The sequence below is a fragment of the Rana temporaria genome, chromosome 9, assembly GCF_905171775.1.
Source record: "Rana temporaria chromosome 9, aRanTem1.1, whole genome shotgun sequence".
In the NCBI taxonomy this organism is placed as follows: Eukaryota; Metazoa; Chordata; class Amphibia; order Anura; family Ranidae; genus Rana; species Rana temporaria.
The window spans coordinates 170,602,068-170,619,528 of record NC_053497.1 but is presented as its reverse complement, the minus strand read 5'-3'; the positions used below and the strand labels follow the sequence as shown (position 1 = coordinate 170,619,528).

Sequence of the window (17,461 nt, the reverse complement as noted above, 5' to 3'; positions counted from 1 at the left end):
GGCAGAAATTACACGATGCAAAGCACACGTTAACGAGTCCTTAATTTTTTTTTTTTTTTTGGGGGGGGGGGGTTTACATTTTTCTTTTTACATTTTAAATTTATTATTTAATTTTTTATTTGCCCTTTTGGGGACCTTTGGTGAAATGTCAGGGTTCTACACTGACTCCTGATGTCCTTACTGACAAAGAAAACTGAGGACAAGATGGAAGAGCAGCACTCCCGGGGAGAGGAAGAAGAGGAGAAGCTGACAGTGCTGTAGGGGAGGAACAAAAGGATCGGTATCTGCAATAAAGCAGTACAGCCAGTCCTCGTCCCAGGACCCCCCATTTGAACTAATGGGCCTGGTACAAGCGGGCAGGCTGTACTGCTTTATTGCAGATACCGATCCTTTTGTTCCTCCCCCTACAGCAGGCAGGCCCGTCGCTACAGGACAGGCAAAACAAACAATTGCTTGGGGCCCCAAGCTGGCCTGGGGCCCCCAACTTGTAGCGTGGCCGAGCTCCTCTTCCTTCCTCCTGGAGTCCTGTCAGTCTGGCCGGGTACCGCGCGCGGTACAGGAGATTTTGTTTCCTGTTCCCGGCTGGACTGACAGGAAGGACTTCAGTCCGGCCGGGAACACAGGAAACTGAATCTCCTGTACCGCGCGGTACCCGGCCTGGCCCAGGCACTATCTGATAGGGGGCTGGGGACCCATAATGATAGAACACCGGACTGACAAGAGGAAGAGGAGCTCAGCCACGCTACAGCGGCAGCCTACAGGGAAGATGTGGAGGTGAGATTAGAAACACATAGGGACAAGGGGGGGGGGGGAGTAAGAACATGGGTTTAAAAAATGAGTGTAGCGCTAACGTAGGCTTTGCATGCGGAGGGGGGGTGCTTGGGGCCCCCATTTTGCTTGGGGCCCCAAATTCCTTCAAACGGCCCTGCTTATCGGCCCAGGCACACCCAACACACCCCCTGCTTCTGCTCACCAAAGTGCTGCTCCAGTGCCATTCCAGTCTTTATACATCTCCCCCATGATGAATCCCTGATACAGCTCATTGGAAGGAGGTTTTTGGCAGAAGCGCCCTATTCTTCTTTAGTTCCCTGTCATTAGAGATTGCAGATGTGACAGAGAATGTTGTGGAAGGGGGAGATGTAGAAAGTGAGGGATGATGAGGGGGGGAGTGCATGTCTTTTGCTTGTGACTTGTCTTGAGGTGCGGCTCCCAACGAGCTCTGTGGTTCAGAGTCATGTGTTTTCTCATGATGCAATACCCAGATGGCTAATTGTACTTTTACTATGGCTGATACGCTGTAGGAAGAGGCTACAGACCACAACTTTGCTGTCAGCAGCAGATACTACAATAAGTCCACAATGTAAAAATGGCCCTGCGGATAGCAGTATTGGTGGGGCAGTGCTGCCAGGTGGGTTAGGATGGCCGTTCCCTTAAGTCCTCTGCAAGCTGGCTCTGGACAAAACTCTCCCTTGCTGATGTAATGCCTCTCCCTCAGAACTTTCCTTCTCTCCACTTAGTGGCACCCATGGTCTGCGACCTCATCCACCACTTCCTCATCATTACCTGAGCCAACTTTGCAGTAAACTTCTTGTGTGTGAAGACCCGGTAATTGGATACCCAGAAGCAGTAGTGGCTGGTGCTCCAGCTGGTGGGGGGCGTAAAAAAAAAACCAAAGCCCCTATGGCGGTGGCAATCAGACCACCCGACCCCGAAAACCCCCCCCCGTGGGTGGTACTAATGCGGTCGCTCTGATGCTCCAATGACGACGACCGTCCAGATCTCCCCATACATTTCCCCCGCCCGCGGTACTGGCCAATATGATCGCTTCTCCCCTCAGCCAATTGCGCACCTCCCGCTTACTGACTGTCACATAACTGAGCCCACCCTTTTTTTAAGCCAATTAGAGCCTCTGGCTCTAATGACATGCTTAAAAAATGATGGAGGAGGCAGCTTGCAGGCAATGATGCAACTATAAGTTGTAGTGAAAGGCTCCACACTGATGAACTGGCGACCATTCCATACTCTGTCCCGCTTCCACTGGAACTTCCCCCTGCGCTAGGTAAACTCTTCCTAACCAGCAGGTTCCTGTCCCAGCCTCACACACAATGCGCACCAACTGCAGGGAGTTAGTGCTTTTTTAAGCATTGTCCTCACCATAGATGGGTCGTGGGGTCATTCAGGGCAACAATGTCCAATTGGACAGCTGCCCACCTGATGACCCCTATGGAGGCCTACAAGGAACAGGAGTTCCTCCTGTTCGTCACCCTACTTGCTTGGTGGTGCTGTCAGCGCCACCTGTGCAGGGAGGCCAAACTACACCTGCCTACATGCTACTCATGGAAAATCACTGCCTCATACTACTCCCTGCCTGAGGTCCTCTACCTCCATGGTCATGGTGCTATCTTCCTCATCCTCAATATCTGAAAGGAGGTATGTTTGTCTATGACCAAAATCTTCCTCCTGCAGAAAGGAGGACTAGGAAAAAAAATGGCGCATATTAGAATTTACAGAACAGATTTCTCCATCCAAGATAAAGACAGGTGGACTAATCTCTCCCACTGAGGCTATCGGATTCTTATAGCCAGTGTCGGGAACTATCAGAATGTGGGCGCAATAAAACAGTGACTGCAGCCGATTGGCTGTAGTCACTGTTCAGCCAAGAAGTTGTGGTGGATGATTCTAAAATTCCTATTTTCAAATTAGGCTAATTCTTTTTATTATTAGAATCGCTGAAATGTTTCTCTTTCCTATATTCCTTATACTGTTTATTTGTTTTTATACACATTATGCATATGTATGTATGGGAATGATCAATACTGCTTATTTTCCTTGAGGATTTTATATCAGATATTGTTTTAAAGTAATGAACTCAGCATTGAAAATACAAAGGATTATTATTAAGAGCAGATGCTGTCATCCTCCATTTTCCCCTCATGTTACAAATCTGTTCAGACCTTCTTCCTACTCTGTATTCCTAAATAGCTTCACTTCAAATTGTAACAGGAAAGCCTTCCCCTCCCCCTCCTTTTCACTCGGATCTCCTGAAAGCTTGTGTGACGCTTGGAAGGAAACTTGCTGAGCTGACAATGGACTCTTTATGACACGTGGTTTCACAAGGGTGTGTGCATGCCCAAGAATGGATTTCCAAGAAGAACTTGGAACAGGAAACCATCCCTATATGAACTGACCAATGAGGGCTTCATGCTAAGGACAAGCCACACAGGGGGGTGGGTAAGGGGGCTGGGAGATGTGTAAGCTAACCAATCAAATGCATGTATTTGTGATTCTATGCATTTAATAAAAGGAAGCTGTGTGTGCCATAGCCCCCTCTGTTGAGCTGAGAAGCTGGAAAGGTGAGATGTAAATCTTTTTGTCTGGATTGCACATTTCACCATATAATTTGGACAAGTGGCAGAATGGGTTTCGCTCTGAGAAATTGTGGCAGGAAATTAATTAATCTATTACAAAGTATCTTCCTGGCACCTTCAAATTTTGGATCAAAGGTTCTCAGGTGACAGGGTGCTGACAGGGCCGCTCACAGCTCAAATTTCAGTCCGATCATCAGAAATTGGCTGAAGTTTGATCAGTGCATGGTAGGCTTAATTTAGCGCAATGTAGCAAAGTATAGAAACTCTTAGGCCTCGTACACGCGATCCAACTTTATGGCCATATTTGTCTGACGGACGTGTTGTGTCCGATAATCCGACCGTGTGTATACACCTTCAGACAATTGTTGGCCTAATTCACGACAACAAAAGTTGGCTGTTCACGCTCACCAATTGTTGGGCAATAAATCTGTTACGTCGGATTATCCGATCGTGTGTACGAAAGTCCATCCAACTCAAATCCAAAGTACAAACACGCATGCTCTGAAACAATGCTAAACATCAGACAACAATAGCAGGAGTTGCCCAAAGGGTGGTGGTAAAGAGCTGAAGAACCACGTGGTTTGGTGAATGTTGGCTGTTGTGTATGCAGAACAAGTTCACGGCCAAGGCCCTTCAGACCAAAATCCACAGAAAAGTTGCTCTTCCTAAACTATTTCAATAAACACTGATAAATGGATGCTGGGAGCCCACCCCTTAAAGTGAGGACGTTTACATATAACAAAGTCCCCAGTATTAGTCCTTCTAAGCCGTCTGGCCTATGTTCAAAGGCCATGCAATGCATTATGGTTACAAATTTAGTTTGTCAAATTTCATAAATTTGCTGGAGCTGCAAACTTCGGACAAGCGGGGTTTGCCTTGAACCCATGGTAGCAGCGAACCTGAACCTCGTCTCTACTTAGCAGCTTTCTCAAATCTGCTCTATCAAAAGTAAAGCTGAAATTTGGTTGGTTGCTTCTCTACACATCCCTATGATCCCTATGAGAAGTCTAGTGAGAGGCGGAAGAGCGGACTTACCTGTAGCTGCTGAAACCAGAGCCAGATATATGAAGAGTCTCTCCATCCTTGGTGCTAGATATTGGTGTGTACACCATACATGTCAAAGTCTGTCTGGTTTTATAGTTATTTTCTCTCAATCAGTATTGGTAAATATCATCTTGGTTGTGTCTATCCCATGCACTATCCCACTACCCTCATTTATCAGTCTCCCCAATATTCACCCCCCGACTCCCCTCTTGGTCCTTATCGCTCTCTCACTTATATTCTAACTTGCTCCCCTTCCCTCTCCTCTTTCTATTGTTTGACTAGTCTCTTTCTCTTTATCTGCCTATTATCTCACTTTGTAATTTCCTTCCTCTTTTTCCTTTTCTTTCTTTCTATCTTTTTTGCTTTCTTTCTGTCTTTTTATTTCTCTCTCTTTCTTTTTCTCTCTCTTTTTTTTCTCTTTCTTTCTTTTTCTCTTCCTTTCTTTTTCTCTTCCTTTTTCTCTTTCTCTTGTTTCTGTCTCTCTTTTCCTCCTTTCTTTCCTCCTTTCGTTCTTTCTTTCTTTCTTTCTCTCTCTCTCTCTTTTTCTCTTTCTGTCTCTTTTTTTCTCTCTCTTTCCCTCCTTATTTTCTTTGTTTCCCTTTCTCTTTTTTTTTCTCTCTCTTTTTCTATTTCTTTCTTTCTTGTCTCTTTTTCTCTCTCTTTTTCACTCCTTTCTTTTTTCTTTCTTTCGTTTTCTCTTTCTTTCTTTTTTCTTCTTTCTTTCTTTTTTTCTCTTTCTCTCCCCCCCTTTCCCTTTTTTTATCTTTGTTTCTCTCTCTCTTTCCCTCCTTTCTTTCTTTTTTTCTCTCTCTTTCTTTTTCTTTCTTCCTCTTTTTACTCTCTCTCTCCTTTACCCTCTCTTCCCCACCCTTTCCTTTTAGCGCTATGTATCTCACTCCCTCTGTCTCTCCAACCCCTCACCCTTTTGATCTCTCTGTTGCCCTAATCCCTCTCTCTCTCTCCCCTCTCCCTTTTTTTATCTTTCTGTTTCTCTCTCTCTTTCCCTCCTTTCTTTCTGCTCTCTTTTTTCTTTCTTCCTCTTTTTACTCTCTCTCTCCTTTACCCTCTCTTCCCCACCCTTTCCTTTTAGCGCTATGTATCTCACTCCCTCTGTCTCTCCAACCCCTCACCCTTTTGATCTCTCTGTCGCCCTAATCCCTCTCTCTCTCTCTCTTACCCCTTTTGTTCCCTCTCTCCCCTTACCATCTCCCTTCTCCACCCATCCTCATTCTTCTCTCTCTCTGTTTCTCGATCTTTCTCTTTCTCCGCCCCTCTCCCTCTCTGTCTCTCTTTCTCCGTCTCTGTCTCTCTTTCTCCGTCTCTCTTTCTCCGTCTCTCTCTCTCTTTCTCCGTCTCTCTCTCTCTCTTTCTCTGTCTCTCTCTCTCTCTTGCTCTCGCTCTGTCTCTCCCCTAACACACTATGCTGCTGCTTTAATGCATACAAAAACTCCCTATTTCCTTTAGACACAGAGCACATGATCATCAGACTGCATTGCAACAAACAGGAAGCGAGAGACGAGTATTTGAAACCCAGCAAGTCGGAGACCGTGCGATAGGGTCAGAGACACAATGAGACAGTCAGAGACAGAGGGAGATGCAAGAGAGTGATGATGACAATGGAGCACCCCCGTTTGTTTTTTCTCATCACATTGCTGGCTGCAGCCGTCTCAGGTACAGTCTGGGTGTCTCTTCTCTCTGTGTTCTCTCTATATGTAAACTAAGATGATACTATAACTACGTATCAATATAAGTATTAAAGCGGAGGTTCACCCTAGAAACATGTATATAACATTCTGCATACTTCCAACATTTACAGTATGCTGTTTGTTTTTGTTTTTCTGCTATACATACCGTATTATTGTTATTTTCCACCCGGCTTCCGGGTGCTCACTCCCGCGGGAGTAGGCGTTCCTATGCAGAGGCGCAGTGTCATGAGGGACTTCGCCCAGATGATTGACGTCTTGAGAAAAACTCCCCCCCCCCCGGCGGATAAGGTGCGCCACGAGTTTCCGAAAGTAGCCGAACTGCGAGTCGGCTCTATACGGCGCCTGCGCACCGACTAGGAGCCGTGTAGAGCTGACTGCGCAGGCGCCGTATAGAGCCGACTCGCAGTTCGGCTACTTTCGGAAACTCGTGAAGCGCCTTATCCGCCGGGGGGAAGTTTTTCTCAAGACGTCAATCTTCTGGGCGAAGTCCCACATGACACTGCGCCTCTGCATAGGAACGCCTACTCCCGCGGGAGTGAGCACCTCGAAGCCGGGTGAAAAATATCAATAATACGGTATGTACAGCAAAAAAATAAAAAACAAACAGCATACTGTAAATTTTGGAAGTATGCAGAATGTAATGTTATATACATGTTTTTAGGGTGAACCTCCGCTTTAAGGGGTACTCAACCCTGTCCTCAAGTACCCCCAACAGGCCATGTTTTGGGAATATCTCTTAGATAAAATAGCTGTCCAAAATACCAAGCTCTTTTTTCTAACGTTTTCTTGGAAATATATTTCTAGAAGCCGAATCCAAGTACATTTTCCTTCCCCAATATGTGGACATTCACAGACCACTTGTGTGGCATTATTTCTGGCATTCTATTGGTTAAAGGCGATGGATGGGGTGGGAGAATGACAACTCTCCCCCCCCCCCCCCGCGGATCATTGCTATAGTGATCTAGTTCTGGCTGATGACAGCAAACAACATTGCTATAGTGATCTATTTCTGGTTGATTACAGCAAACAACAGTCCTGCACTTCCAAAACTGAGACGAGAAAAATGAAAACGTAAAACTATAAAAATAATCGCATTTTAAAATAATCGAACAAACTATGCCATTACGCCCCCCTTCTATAATGGTATGATAATCAAGTGTCTAGTAATGTTTGGCCCCTATAATATACAATGGGTATAGAAAAGAATCATCCCCCAAGTCAAAAAGAGAATCACTGAGTTGGAAAAAGGACCCCCCCCCTAAAAGATGACTTGCAAACTCAGTCAGGTATAGCTAATCACCTTCTCAATGGCACATTATTGGTGTGATAATTAAGTGCCTAGTAACGTTTGGCCCCTATAATATACAGCTGGTATAGAAAAGAATCACCCCCCTCTAAAAATAAGTGCAACTTATAATATCCAAGTGAAATATATAACACCAACATGTCAAAGAAAAATCAAAAAAATCAAAAACAGAATCACAGAGTTGGAAAAAGGACCCCCCACCTAAAAAATGACTTGCAAACTCAGTCAGGTATAGCTAATCACCTTCTCAATGGCACATTATTGGTGTGATAATTAAGTGCCTAGTAATGTTTGGCCCTATAATATACAGCGGGTATAGAAAAGAACCCCCCCCCTTTAAAATAATCAAATGTTGTTGCTTTGCAGCCTTAAATGAAGACAAACACATTTTTTGTTTTATCCAGCTGTATTTACTCAGTGCAACTTATAACATCCAAGTGAAATATATAACACCAACATGTCAGAGGAAAAAAAAAACAGAATCACTGAGTTGGAAAAAGGACCACCCTCCTTCCTAAAAAATGACTTGCAAACTCAGTCGGGTATAGCTAATCACCTTCTCAATGGCACATTATTGGTTTGATAATCAAGTGTCTAGTAATGTTTGGCCCTATAATATACAGCGGGTATAGAAACGAACCCCCCCCCTTAAAATAATCACATTTTGTTGCTTTGCAGCCTTAAATGAAGACAAAAACGTTTTTTGTTTTATCCAGCTGTATTTACTCAGTGCAACTTATAACATCCAAGTTAAAGATATAACACCAACATGTCAGAGAAAAAATAAAAAACAGAATCACCGAGTTGGAAAAAGGATCCCCCTTCCTAAAAAATGACTTTCAAACTCAGTGAGGTGTCACCTTCTCAATGGCACACAGATACATTTTACTTTCAGATGTGGTCATTTTGATTAGCTCAGAATGAAAAGAGCTTTCATGGAGCATTTCAGTCCCTGGTAGAGCAGCTGAAGCAAACAATCAACTGTGGGTGGCAAGGCACTTTTGAAGATCTCCAGGATAAAGTTGTGGACAGGCACAAGTCAGGAGATGGATACAAAAAAAGATCAAAGGCTTTATCAATGCCTAAAAGCACAGTGACTTCTATTATTAAGAAGTGGAAGGTATTTGGTACAACACATCCCGCCCGGCCAGAATAACGGGCGCAGCGGGGATCAGTTATCCTGACTGGGCATCAAACGACGTCCAGCAGGATAAGCCGCTCGTTCGCTCCCACCCGATCAGTGGTGTGGTGTCAATCCAACACATAGGTGCTTTACCATGTGATCACCTGTGTCCAATCACAGCTGATCACATGGTAACCCGGAAGTGCCGTTTATCGGCCTTCCTCCATTCGCGCTGACAAGGCGGGGGTAGAGGAGAGCTGATAAGTGGGTCTCCTGACAGGGGGGGTCTGCGCTGATAATCAGCCTATTAATCAGTGTAGACCTATCAGCAATGCCCATCAGTACCCCACCCGTGATGCTTGCCAGTAATGCCAATCAGTGCCCACCTGTACCGACATGTGATGCCAATCAGTGCCCATAAAGGATGCCAATCAGTGCCCATTAGTAATGCCTATCAGTGCCTCCTCATCAGTGCCGCCCATCATTGCCCATCAGTGCCACCCATCAGTGCCCATCAGTACCCATTAGTGCCTATCATTGCTGATCAGTGCCACCCATCAAGGCCCATCATTGCCACCCATCAGTGCTACCTCTCAGTGTCGCCTATCAGTGCACACCAGTGCTGCATATTAATGCCTCCTCATCAGTGCCCATCATTGCCACCTCTCAGTGTCCATCAGTGTTGCCTATCAGTGTTGTATATTAGTGCCTTCTCATCAGTGCCCATCATTGCTACCCATCAGTGCCACCTCTCAGTGCTCATCAGTGAAGGAGAAAACTAAACGTATTTACAACATTTTATAACAGAAACAAAGAAAAACATTATTTTTTTCAAAATTTCCGTCATTTTTATAATTTGTAGCGCAACAAAAATAAAAACTGCAGAGGTGATCAAATACCCCCAAAAGAAAGCTCTATTTGTGGGATTTAAAATATATATATATATATCATATGGGTACAGCGTTGCATGTCCGCGCAATTGTCATTCAAAATGCGACAGCGCTGATAGCGGAAAATTGGTCTGGGCAGGAAGGGGGTAAAAGTGCCTGGTACTGCGGTGGTTAAAAAGGAATGAAATAACATTTTTGGTTGGTGTTCCCAGACGCAATGCGGTTCTCCTTTAATAAAAATCCCCCATGTGACCCAAAAGAGAAGTTCAGCCAAAAAAGAAAGAAAAGTTTTGTCCATACTTCTCTTTTAAGTGAATACAATGTTACAAAAAAATAACCGGAGACAAAAATGTTCTTATTTTATTTTTGTTTCTTTCTTACTAATTAATTCCTAGAAAATGAAAATAGATTTACTCTAGATCTGTTACTCTAGATCTGCTACCGAAATAAAATTCTACCAAAATGCTGAATTCCTCATTATGGAAAGTGAAAGTGAAAGTGAAAGCGTTTTAGATGTAAGAGCAATTCTAAAAGAAAAACCTTCTTGGGTTGTGAAATGCATTGGTGGCTGAACTGCTTAACCCTTCTGCGTTTTTTTTTGCACATATAGCCCCTCCCCCCCCCCAAACATTAATAGCCGGATTCAGAAAGACTTACGACGTCGTATCTTTAAGTGTATTCTCAAAATGAGATACGCTTCTCAGTTGCTAAGATACGACCGGCGTAAGTCTCCTACGCCGTCGTATCTTAGCTGCCAATTTACGCTGGCCGCTAGGGGCGTGTACGTTGATTTACGCCTAGAATATGTAAATCAGCAAGATACGCCTATTCACGAACGTACGTATGTACGTACGTACGTACGCCCGTCGCAGTAAGCTACGCCGTTTACGTAAGGCGTTTTTCAGGCGTAAAGATAAACCACCTAAAAGATGGCGCAGCCAATGTTAAGTATGGACGTCGGAACAGCCGTCGAATTTCACGTCGTTTGCGTAAGTCGTACGTGAATGGGGCTGGGCGTAGGTTACGTTCACGTCGAAAGCATTGACTATTTGCGACGTGATTTTGAGCATGCGCACTGGGATACGTCCACGGACGGCGCATGCGCCGTTCGTTAGGCGCGTCATTTACGTGGGGTCACGATTCATTACCATACAACACGCCCACAACCTACTTTGAATTACGCGGGCTTACGCCGCCCCATTTACACTACGCCGCTGTAATTTAGGACGCAAGTTCTTTGTGAATTCGGTACCTGCCTCTCTACGTTACGGCGGCGTAGTGTATCTGAGATGCGCTACGCCCGCACAAACTTAAGCCAGTCTTTCTGAATCTGGCTATGAATCTTTTCTGAAAGCAGACACCCTAAAAGATAAAATAGTGGTAGTTCCAATTTTTTATTTTACACAATATTACCGCAAAGCTAACACTAAAGTAAATTTTAGGGTAAAAAACAATCAAATTTTTTGGGGAAAATATATAAGATGAGTAAATCAATACCCAAACCTTAACCACTTAAGACCCAGACCATTATGCAGGTAAAGGACCTGGTCCCTTTTTGCGATTCGGCACTGCGTCGCTTTAACTGACAATTGCGCGGTCGTGTGACGTGGCTCCCAAACAAAATTGGCGTCCCTTTTCCCCCACAAATAGAGCTTTCTTTTGGTGGTATTTGATCACCTCTGCGGTTTTTATTTTTTGCGCTATAAACAAAAATAGAGCGACAATTTTGAAAAAAAATTCTATATTTTTTTCTTTTTGCTACCATAAATATCCCCAAAAAATATATAAAAAAAAAAAAATTTCCTCAGTTTAGGCCGATACGTATTCTTCTAGCTATTTTTGGTAAAAAAATATCGCAATAAGCGTTTATCGATTGGTTTGCGCAAATTTTATAGCGTTTACAAAATAGGGGATAGTTTTATTGCATTTTTATTAATAATTTTTTTTTTTACTACTAATGGCGGGATCAGCATTTTTTTTTGTGACTGCAACATTATGGCGGACACTTCGGACAATTTTGCCACATTTTTGGGACCATTGTAATTTTCACAGCAAAAAATGCATTAAAAATGCACTGATTAATGTGAAAATGACAATTGCAGTTTGGGAGTTAACCACTAGGGGGCGCTGAAGGGGTTAAGTGTGACCTCATCTGTGTTTCTAACTGTTGGGGGGCGGGGCTGGACGTGTGACGTCATTGATCGTGCTTCCCTATATCAGGGAACAGACGATCACTGACATTGCCACAGTGAAGAACGAGGAAGGTGTGTTTACACACGGCTCTCCTCGTTCTTCAGCTCCGCGGACCGATCGCGGGACTCCAGCGGCGATCGGGTCGCGGGCGCGCGACCCACGGCTGGGCACTTAAAGAGGACGTACAGGTACGTGCTTGTGCCCAGCCGTGCCATTCTGCCAACGTAATGTGCAGGAGGCGGTCCTTAAGTGGTTAAACAATCTTGTTTTTTTTGTACAATACTCCTTTAAGGGGGCGTGACAAGGGGTGTGTCCTATGCCTGCATACTTTTTCTGTCCCTCATTCTCATCTCAAAAGGTTGGGAGGTATGTAAAGGTTTTACATAAATAAATAAAAGCTGATCATTGTAAGCACCCGTCGGTGCTAAATGGTTTGTCTCATCCCTGTAACTGACAGAGAGCTTGCTCTTTTGAAAAACACCAGACTCACTGGCAGGATTGCCAGATAAAAATAAATGTAAGAAATAGTAAAAAATAAAACAAATGCAGCCATCACATCTAAAAATTGGTAAGCTGCAATATATTAAATGTTTGCTTTTGTTTTTGTTTTTTACTGCTTTAACCACTTCCCGACCGCCACATGTAGATATACGTCGGCAGAATGGCACTTACAGGCAGATGGGCGTACCTGTACGTCCCTGCCTAGACGTGGGTCGGGGGTCCAATCAGGACCCCCCCCCCCCCCCGCTACATGCGGCGGTCGGATTCCTGCGGGGAGCGATCCGGGACGACGGCGCGGCTATTCGTTTATAGCCGCTCCGTCGCGATCGCTCCCCGGAGCTATAGAACGGGGAGAGCCGTATGTAAACGCGGCTTCCCCGTGCTTCACTGTGGCGGCGTATCGATCGAGTGATCCTTTTATAGGGAGACTCGATCGATGACGTCAGACCTACAGCCACACCCCCCTACAGTTGTAAACACACACTAGGTGAAACATAACCCCTTCTGCGCCCCCTGTGTTTAACTCCCAAACTGCAACTGTCATTTTTTCACAATAAACAATGCAATTTAAATGCATTTTTTGCTGTGAAAATGACAATGGTCCCAAAAATGTGTCAAAATTGTCCGAAGTGTCCGCCATAATGTCGCAGTCACGAAAAAAATCGCTGATCGCCGCCAATAGTAGTAAAAAAAATAAAAAAAAATAAAACTATCCCCTATTTTGTAAACGCTATAAATTTTGCGCAAACCAATCGATAAACGCTTATTGCGATTTTTTTTACCAAAAATAGGTAGAAGAATACGTATCGGCCTAAACTGAGGAAAAAATATTTTTTTATATATGTTTTTGGGGGATATTTATTACAGCAAAAAGTAAAAAATATTGCTTTTTTTCAAAATTGTCGCTCTATTTTTGTTTATAGCGCAAAAAAATAAAAACCGCAGAGGTGATCAAATACCACCAAAAGAAAGCTCTATTTGTGGGGAAAAAAGGACGCCAATTTTGTTTGGGAGCCACGTCGCACGACCGCGCAATTGTCAGTTAAAGCGATGCAGTGCCGAACTGTAAAAACCCCTTGGGTCATTTAGCAGCATATTGGTCCGGTCCTTAAGTGGTTAAGCAGCACTACCAGTCCCAGCATGCCCAGGAGAGCGCTGTGAGCCTTGAGCTTAGTGGTGATAGGGCTGGTACACAGTTCTGATGGAGGTCAGGAAGTCCCCGGGGTGCGCTAACCGACTTCCTCTAAAAATATTTGTTTTTGGTTGTTGTTTTTTTTTTTCTTTTTTATTAACGGTTACAAATGACGTCGCTGCGGCTTGATGAGCAACAGGCACAAGTCCTGAAATGCCAAAGCAGTTTCTAATGATAACAATGATCTGTTTAGACAAGTGAGAGTTAATAGCGCTGGCAGCAAAAGCAGAAATACCGGTAAACCCTTCACCGGGGAGCTGGGAGCTGTGTGCAAGCCTGACAACAAAAGGAGAAACTCGGGGAAGGGGTTGGAAGGCGCACAAGTGTTGGTCTAATCCTTACACATGGAGTCTTGGCATTTTCTGCATGCCTCCGAGCGAGCACTCCGAGCGATCATCATTACTACGCCATTCATATGTAAACAATCGACAAGAAAAGGCTTCGTAGCTCAAATCTCCGGTTGGGCAAATGTTCAGATTTTGTTTTTCTTCTGGAGGAACTGTGAACTGTTATCTGACTGTAGATATCTGGCATTGGTGAAAAAAAAACATGTAGTGCTCAGAGGCGTTGATAGGGGGGTGCGGGGGGGTGCGGTCCGCACCGGGTGACACCGGCTAGAGGGGTGACACCATCCCGTATTTTTTTTTTTTTTTTTGCTGACATGCCCAGCCTGCCCTGTGCAATCCCAGTCTGCCCTGTACCACCCCAGCCTGATCTGTGCCACCCCAGCCTGCACTGTACCACCCCAAACAGCCCTATACGACCCCAGCCTGCCCTGTACCCCCCCAGCCTGCCCTGTACCACCCAGCCTGCCCTGTGCCACCCCAGCCTGCCCTGTACCACCCCAGCCTGCCCTGTACCACCCCAAACTTTCCCATGCCACCCCAACTTGCCCCGTGCCACCCTAACTTGTCCTGTACCACCTCAATCTGCCCTATGCCACCATAACTTGCTCTATACCACCCCAACCTGCCCAATGCCACCCTAACTTGCCATACCAGACCCATGTTGATGAAGACAGGGCCCCTTCCCGACAACCCTGGCTGTTGGTTGTCGGGGTATGCGGGCGGGAGGCGATATTTGTCTCTATCGCGGCAAGCCAGCTCGGCGCTGGCTCCCGCGATGGGGCTCGCAGGTGGTCAATCTCGCCTAGAAAGGGAGCAAGATTGACACAATATCGCGGTCACCCACTGTAAAACACGCCCACCTCTTCACAATTTGAATTAGGCGCGCTTACGCCGGCACATTTACGCAGCCGTAACTTAGGACGCAAGTGCTTTGTGAATACAGCACTTGCCTCTCTAACTTACGGCGGCGTAGCGTATATGAGATACGCTACGCCTGCCTAAAGTTAGGCACGTCTACCTGAATCTGGCTAATAAACTTGTGATATGATCACATTCCCAATTCCTAGAAGTATGGATGATGTCATAACATGGAGAGGATGTTTTTCCTGGAATCCGAAACACAAACTCAAAGATGGACGCCTCCTACACAATTTCCTGATTTCCTTTATCAAAGACTGTCCTCAGCACACTGAGGATCTCCAGAAAGGCTCCCAAGTTTTATTTATCATTCACAATCATCGTTACAATCGCAACATTTTTCGGAGCCACGCAGGACCCCTTCATCATGCATGTTGGTCATATGCCTGATGAAGGGGTCCTGTGTGCCCCGAAACATCACTGTTGTAATTATGATGTGATCGCTAACTAAAGTATCTGAGCCGTTCTGGAAATCCTCGGGGTGCTGATGAAATACTTTTCGCTTTGAATGTCTTTGCTTCCCAGCCGGTGGTCGCTGCAGCACCCGCTTACCCTTACAGCCGGTTGCCGAAACGCGTGTGTTTGGAATATTCTACTCGATTCACTAAAAACTGGGGACACACGATGAGTACCCCATCTGTATTTCACAATATCCTGGGGCTATGAATGGAACTTTCCTGAAGTTGGAGCTCCTTTTGTCTCCAGTCATCAGAACCTATTGCAGCTTTAGAATGGGACCCAACATGCACTACAGGACCCCTTATGGTGAACCCCTCAGATCAGTGTGAGGAGGAAGAGAAGTGAAGACAGGAAGGGAAAGGAGGAAAGCAGAAACAAAGGGTGGATAGAAGAAAGGAAGAAGGGGGAAGAAAAGGAAAGAAGGAAGATAGGAAGAAAGGCAGGAAGGAAGGAAAAGAGAAAGAAAGAAAAAAAGAGAGGGGAAAAAAGGGGGGAAAAGAAGGAAGGAAGAGATGAAGGAGGAAAAAATAAGGAAGGGAGAGAGGAAGAAGGAAAAAAGGAAGAAAAAAAAGGAGAGGAAGGAAGGGAGAAAAAAGGAGGAAGAAAGAAAAAAAAGGAGAGAGGAAGGAGGAAAAAAAAGGGATGAAGGGTGAGAGGAAGAAGGAAAAAGGGAGGAACAAAGAAGTAAGGGAGAAAGAAAGAAGGAAAAAAAAGAAGGAAAAAAGGAAGAAAAAAAAAAGGAGAGGAAGGGAGAAAAAAGGAGGAAGAAAGAAAAAAAGGAGAGAGGAAGGAGGAAAAAAAAAGGACGAAGGGAGAGAGGAAGAAGGAAAAAGGGAGGAACAAAGAAGTAAGGGAGAAAGAAAGAATGAAAAAAAAGGAGGAAAAAGAAGGAAGGGAGGGAGGAAAAAGAGGAAAAAAGAAGAAAGGGAAAGTGGAAGGAGAAAAAAAAAGGGAAAGAGGAAATGGGGAAAAAAAGAGAAAAAAAAGAAGGAAGAGAGAGAGGAAGGTTGAAAAAAGGAGAAAAATAAAGAAGTAAGGGAGAAGAAGAAAAAAAAGAAGGAAGGGAGAGAGAGAGGAAGAAAGAAAAAAGGAAGAAACAAAAGAGAGGAAGGAAGGGCGAAAAATGGAGGAAGAAGGAAAAAAGGGAGAGAGGAAGGAGGAAAAAAGGAAGGGAAAGACGAAAAAGGAAAAAAGAAGGAAGGAAGATAAAACGGAGAAAAAAGAAGGAAGGGAGAGAGGAAGGATGAAAAAAGACAAAGAAGGAAGGGAGAGTGAAAGAATCAAAAAAGGAGGGAAAAAAAAGAAAGGAAGAGAGGAAATTGGAAAAAGGGAGAGAGGGAGGAGGAAAAAAGAAGAAGGGGTGTGAGGAAAGATGAAAAAGGAGAAAAGAAAAAGGAAGAGAGGAAGGAATGATGAAAAAGAGAAGGAAGAGAAAGAGGAAGTATGCAAAAGGAGGAAAAAAGAAGCAAGGGAGAGTGGAAGGATGGAAAAGGAGGGGAAAAAAAGAAGGGAGAGAGAAAGAAGGAAAAAAGGAGGAAAAAAGAAGGAAGGAAGAGAGGAAATTGGAAAAAAGAAGGAAGAAGGAAGGAAGGGAGAGAGGAAAAAGGAGTAAAAAAGGGAGACAGAAAGGAGGGAGAAAGAAAGGATGAAAAAGGAGAAAGGAAGGATGAAAAAGGAGGAAAAAAAAGAAGGAAGGGAGAGGAAGTGTGCAAGAGGAAAAAGGAAGGGGGAGAGAAAGAAGGAAAAAAAGAGGAAAGAAGAAGGAAGGAAGAGAGGAAATTGGAAAAAAGAAGGAAAAATTAGGGAAGGGAGAGAAGAAAAAAGGAGTAAAAAAGGGAGAGGGGAAGGAGGAAAAAAAAGAAAGGGAGAGAGGAATGATGAAAAAGGAGGAAAAAATAAGGAAGGGAGAAAGGAAGGATGAAGGAGAAGGGAAAAAGAAGGAAGAGAGAGCGGAAGGAGGGGGAAAGGAGAGAGGAAAGAAGGGAGGAAAAAAAAGATGAGAGGAAAGAAGGAATTGTTTTTTCATATATTCATAAAATATTATATACAAGCTTTTTCTTCTGGAGGAGGCCGGTCTCTTTAGTCTCATAGAGAAACATTAGGGACACAACAATTTATACCTCAGGAACTATAGCTTGTGGTCCTCCTCAGGTTGTCCTGTCTTCCCTGCAGTGATCAGTATATACCAGAAGGTGGTGCTACAGTCAGTATAAACTCAGCACATTGCCCCATTTGGAACTGTAGACTTCCACCGTCAGACATGTATTATATTGTAGCAGCTCTGTAATATCTTTTGATGAAGGAAGTCTGTTCTATTCCCCCCAGTCTGTGATCACAATCTGAAGAATTTATAACATCACAGGATTTATGGCAGGATCAACAGCAATTATTTTTGCATTTATCGGATAGATATA

The 17,461-nt window shown here is 44.4% G+C and overlaps 2 protein-coding genes across 4 annotated transcripts in view; one reads left to right on the top strand and one right to left on the bottom strand.

Moving 5' to 3' along the window:
• Nucleotides 1–4,787, bottom strand: part of LOC120914337 (butyrophilin subfamily 1 member A1-like) — a 45,679-nt gene extending 40,892 nt beyond the window's left edge. The window contains exon 1 of the mRNA XM_040325002.1: nucleotides 4,404–4,787. Within this exon, the coding sequence (XP_040180936.1) occupies nucleotides 4,404–4,449 (46 nt within the window). The 5' untranslated portion in view covers nucleotides 4,450–4,787. The remainder of the gene's footprint in view (nucleotides 1–4,403) is intronic.
• A 956-nt stretch (nucleotides 4,788–5,743) lies between these two features.
• The window catches only part of LOC120914336 (butyrophilin subfamily 1 member A1-like), an 83,349-nt gene continuing 71,631 nt past the window's right edge, over nucleotides 5,744–17,461 (top strand). For all 3 annotated transcript variants that reach the window (XM_040324999.1, XM_040325000.1, XM_040325001.1), the window contains exon 1: nucleotides 5,744–6,083. In XM_040324999.1, the coding sequence (XP_040180933.1) occupies nucleotides 6,020–6,083 (64 nt within the window). In that variant the 5' untranslated portion in view covers nucleotides 5,744–6,019. The remainder of the gene's footprint in view (nucleotides 6,084–17,461) is intronic.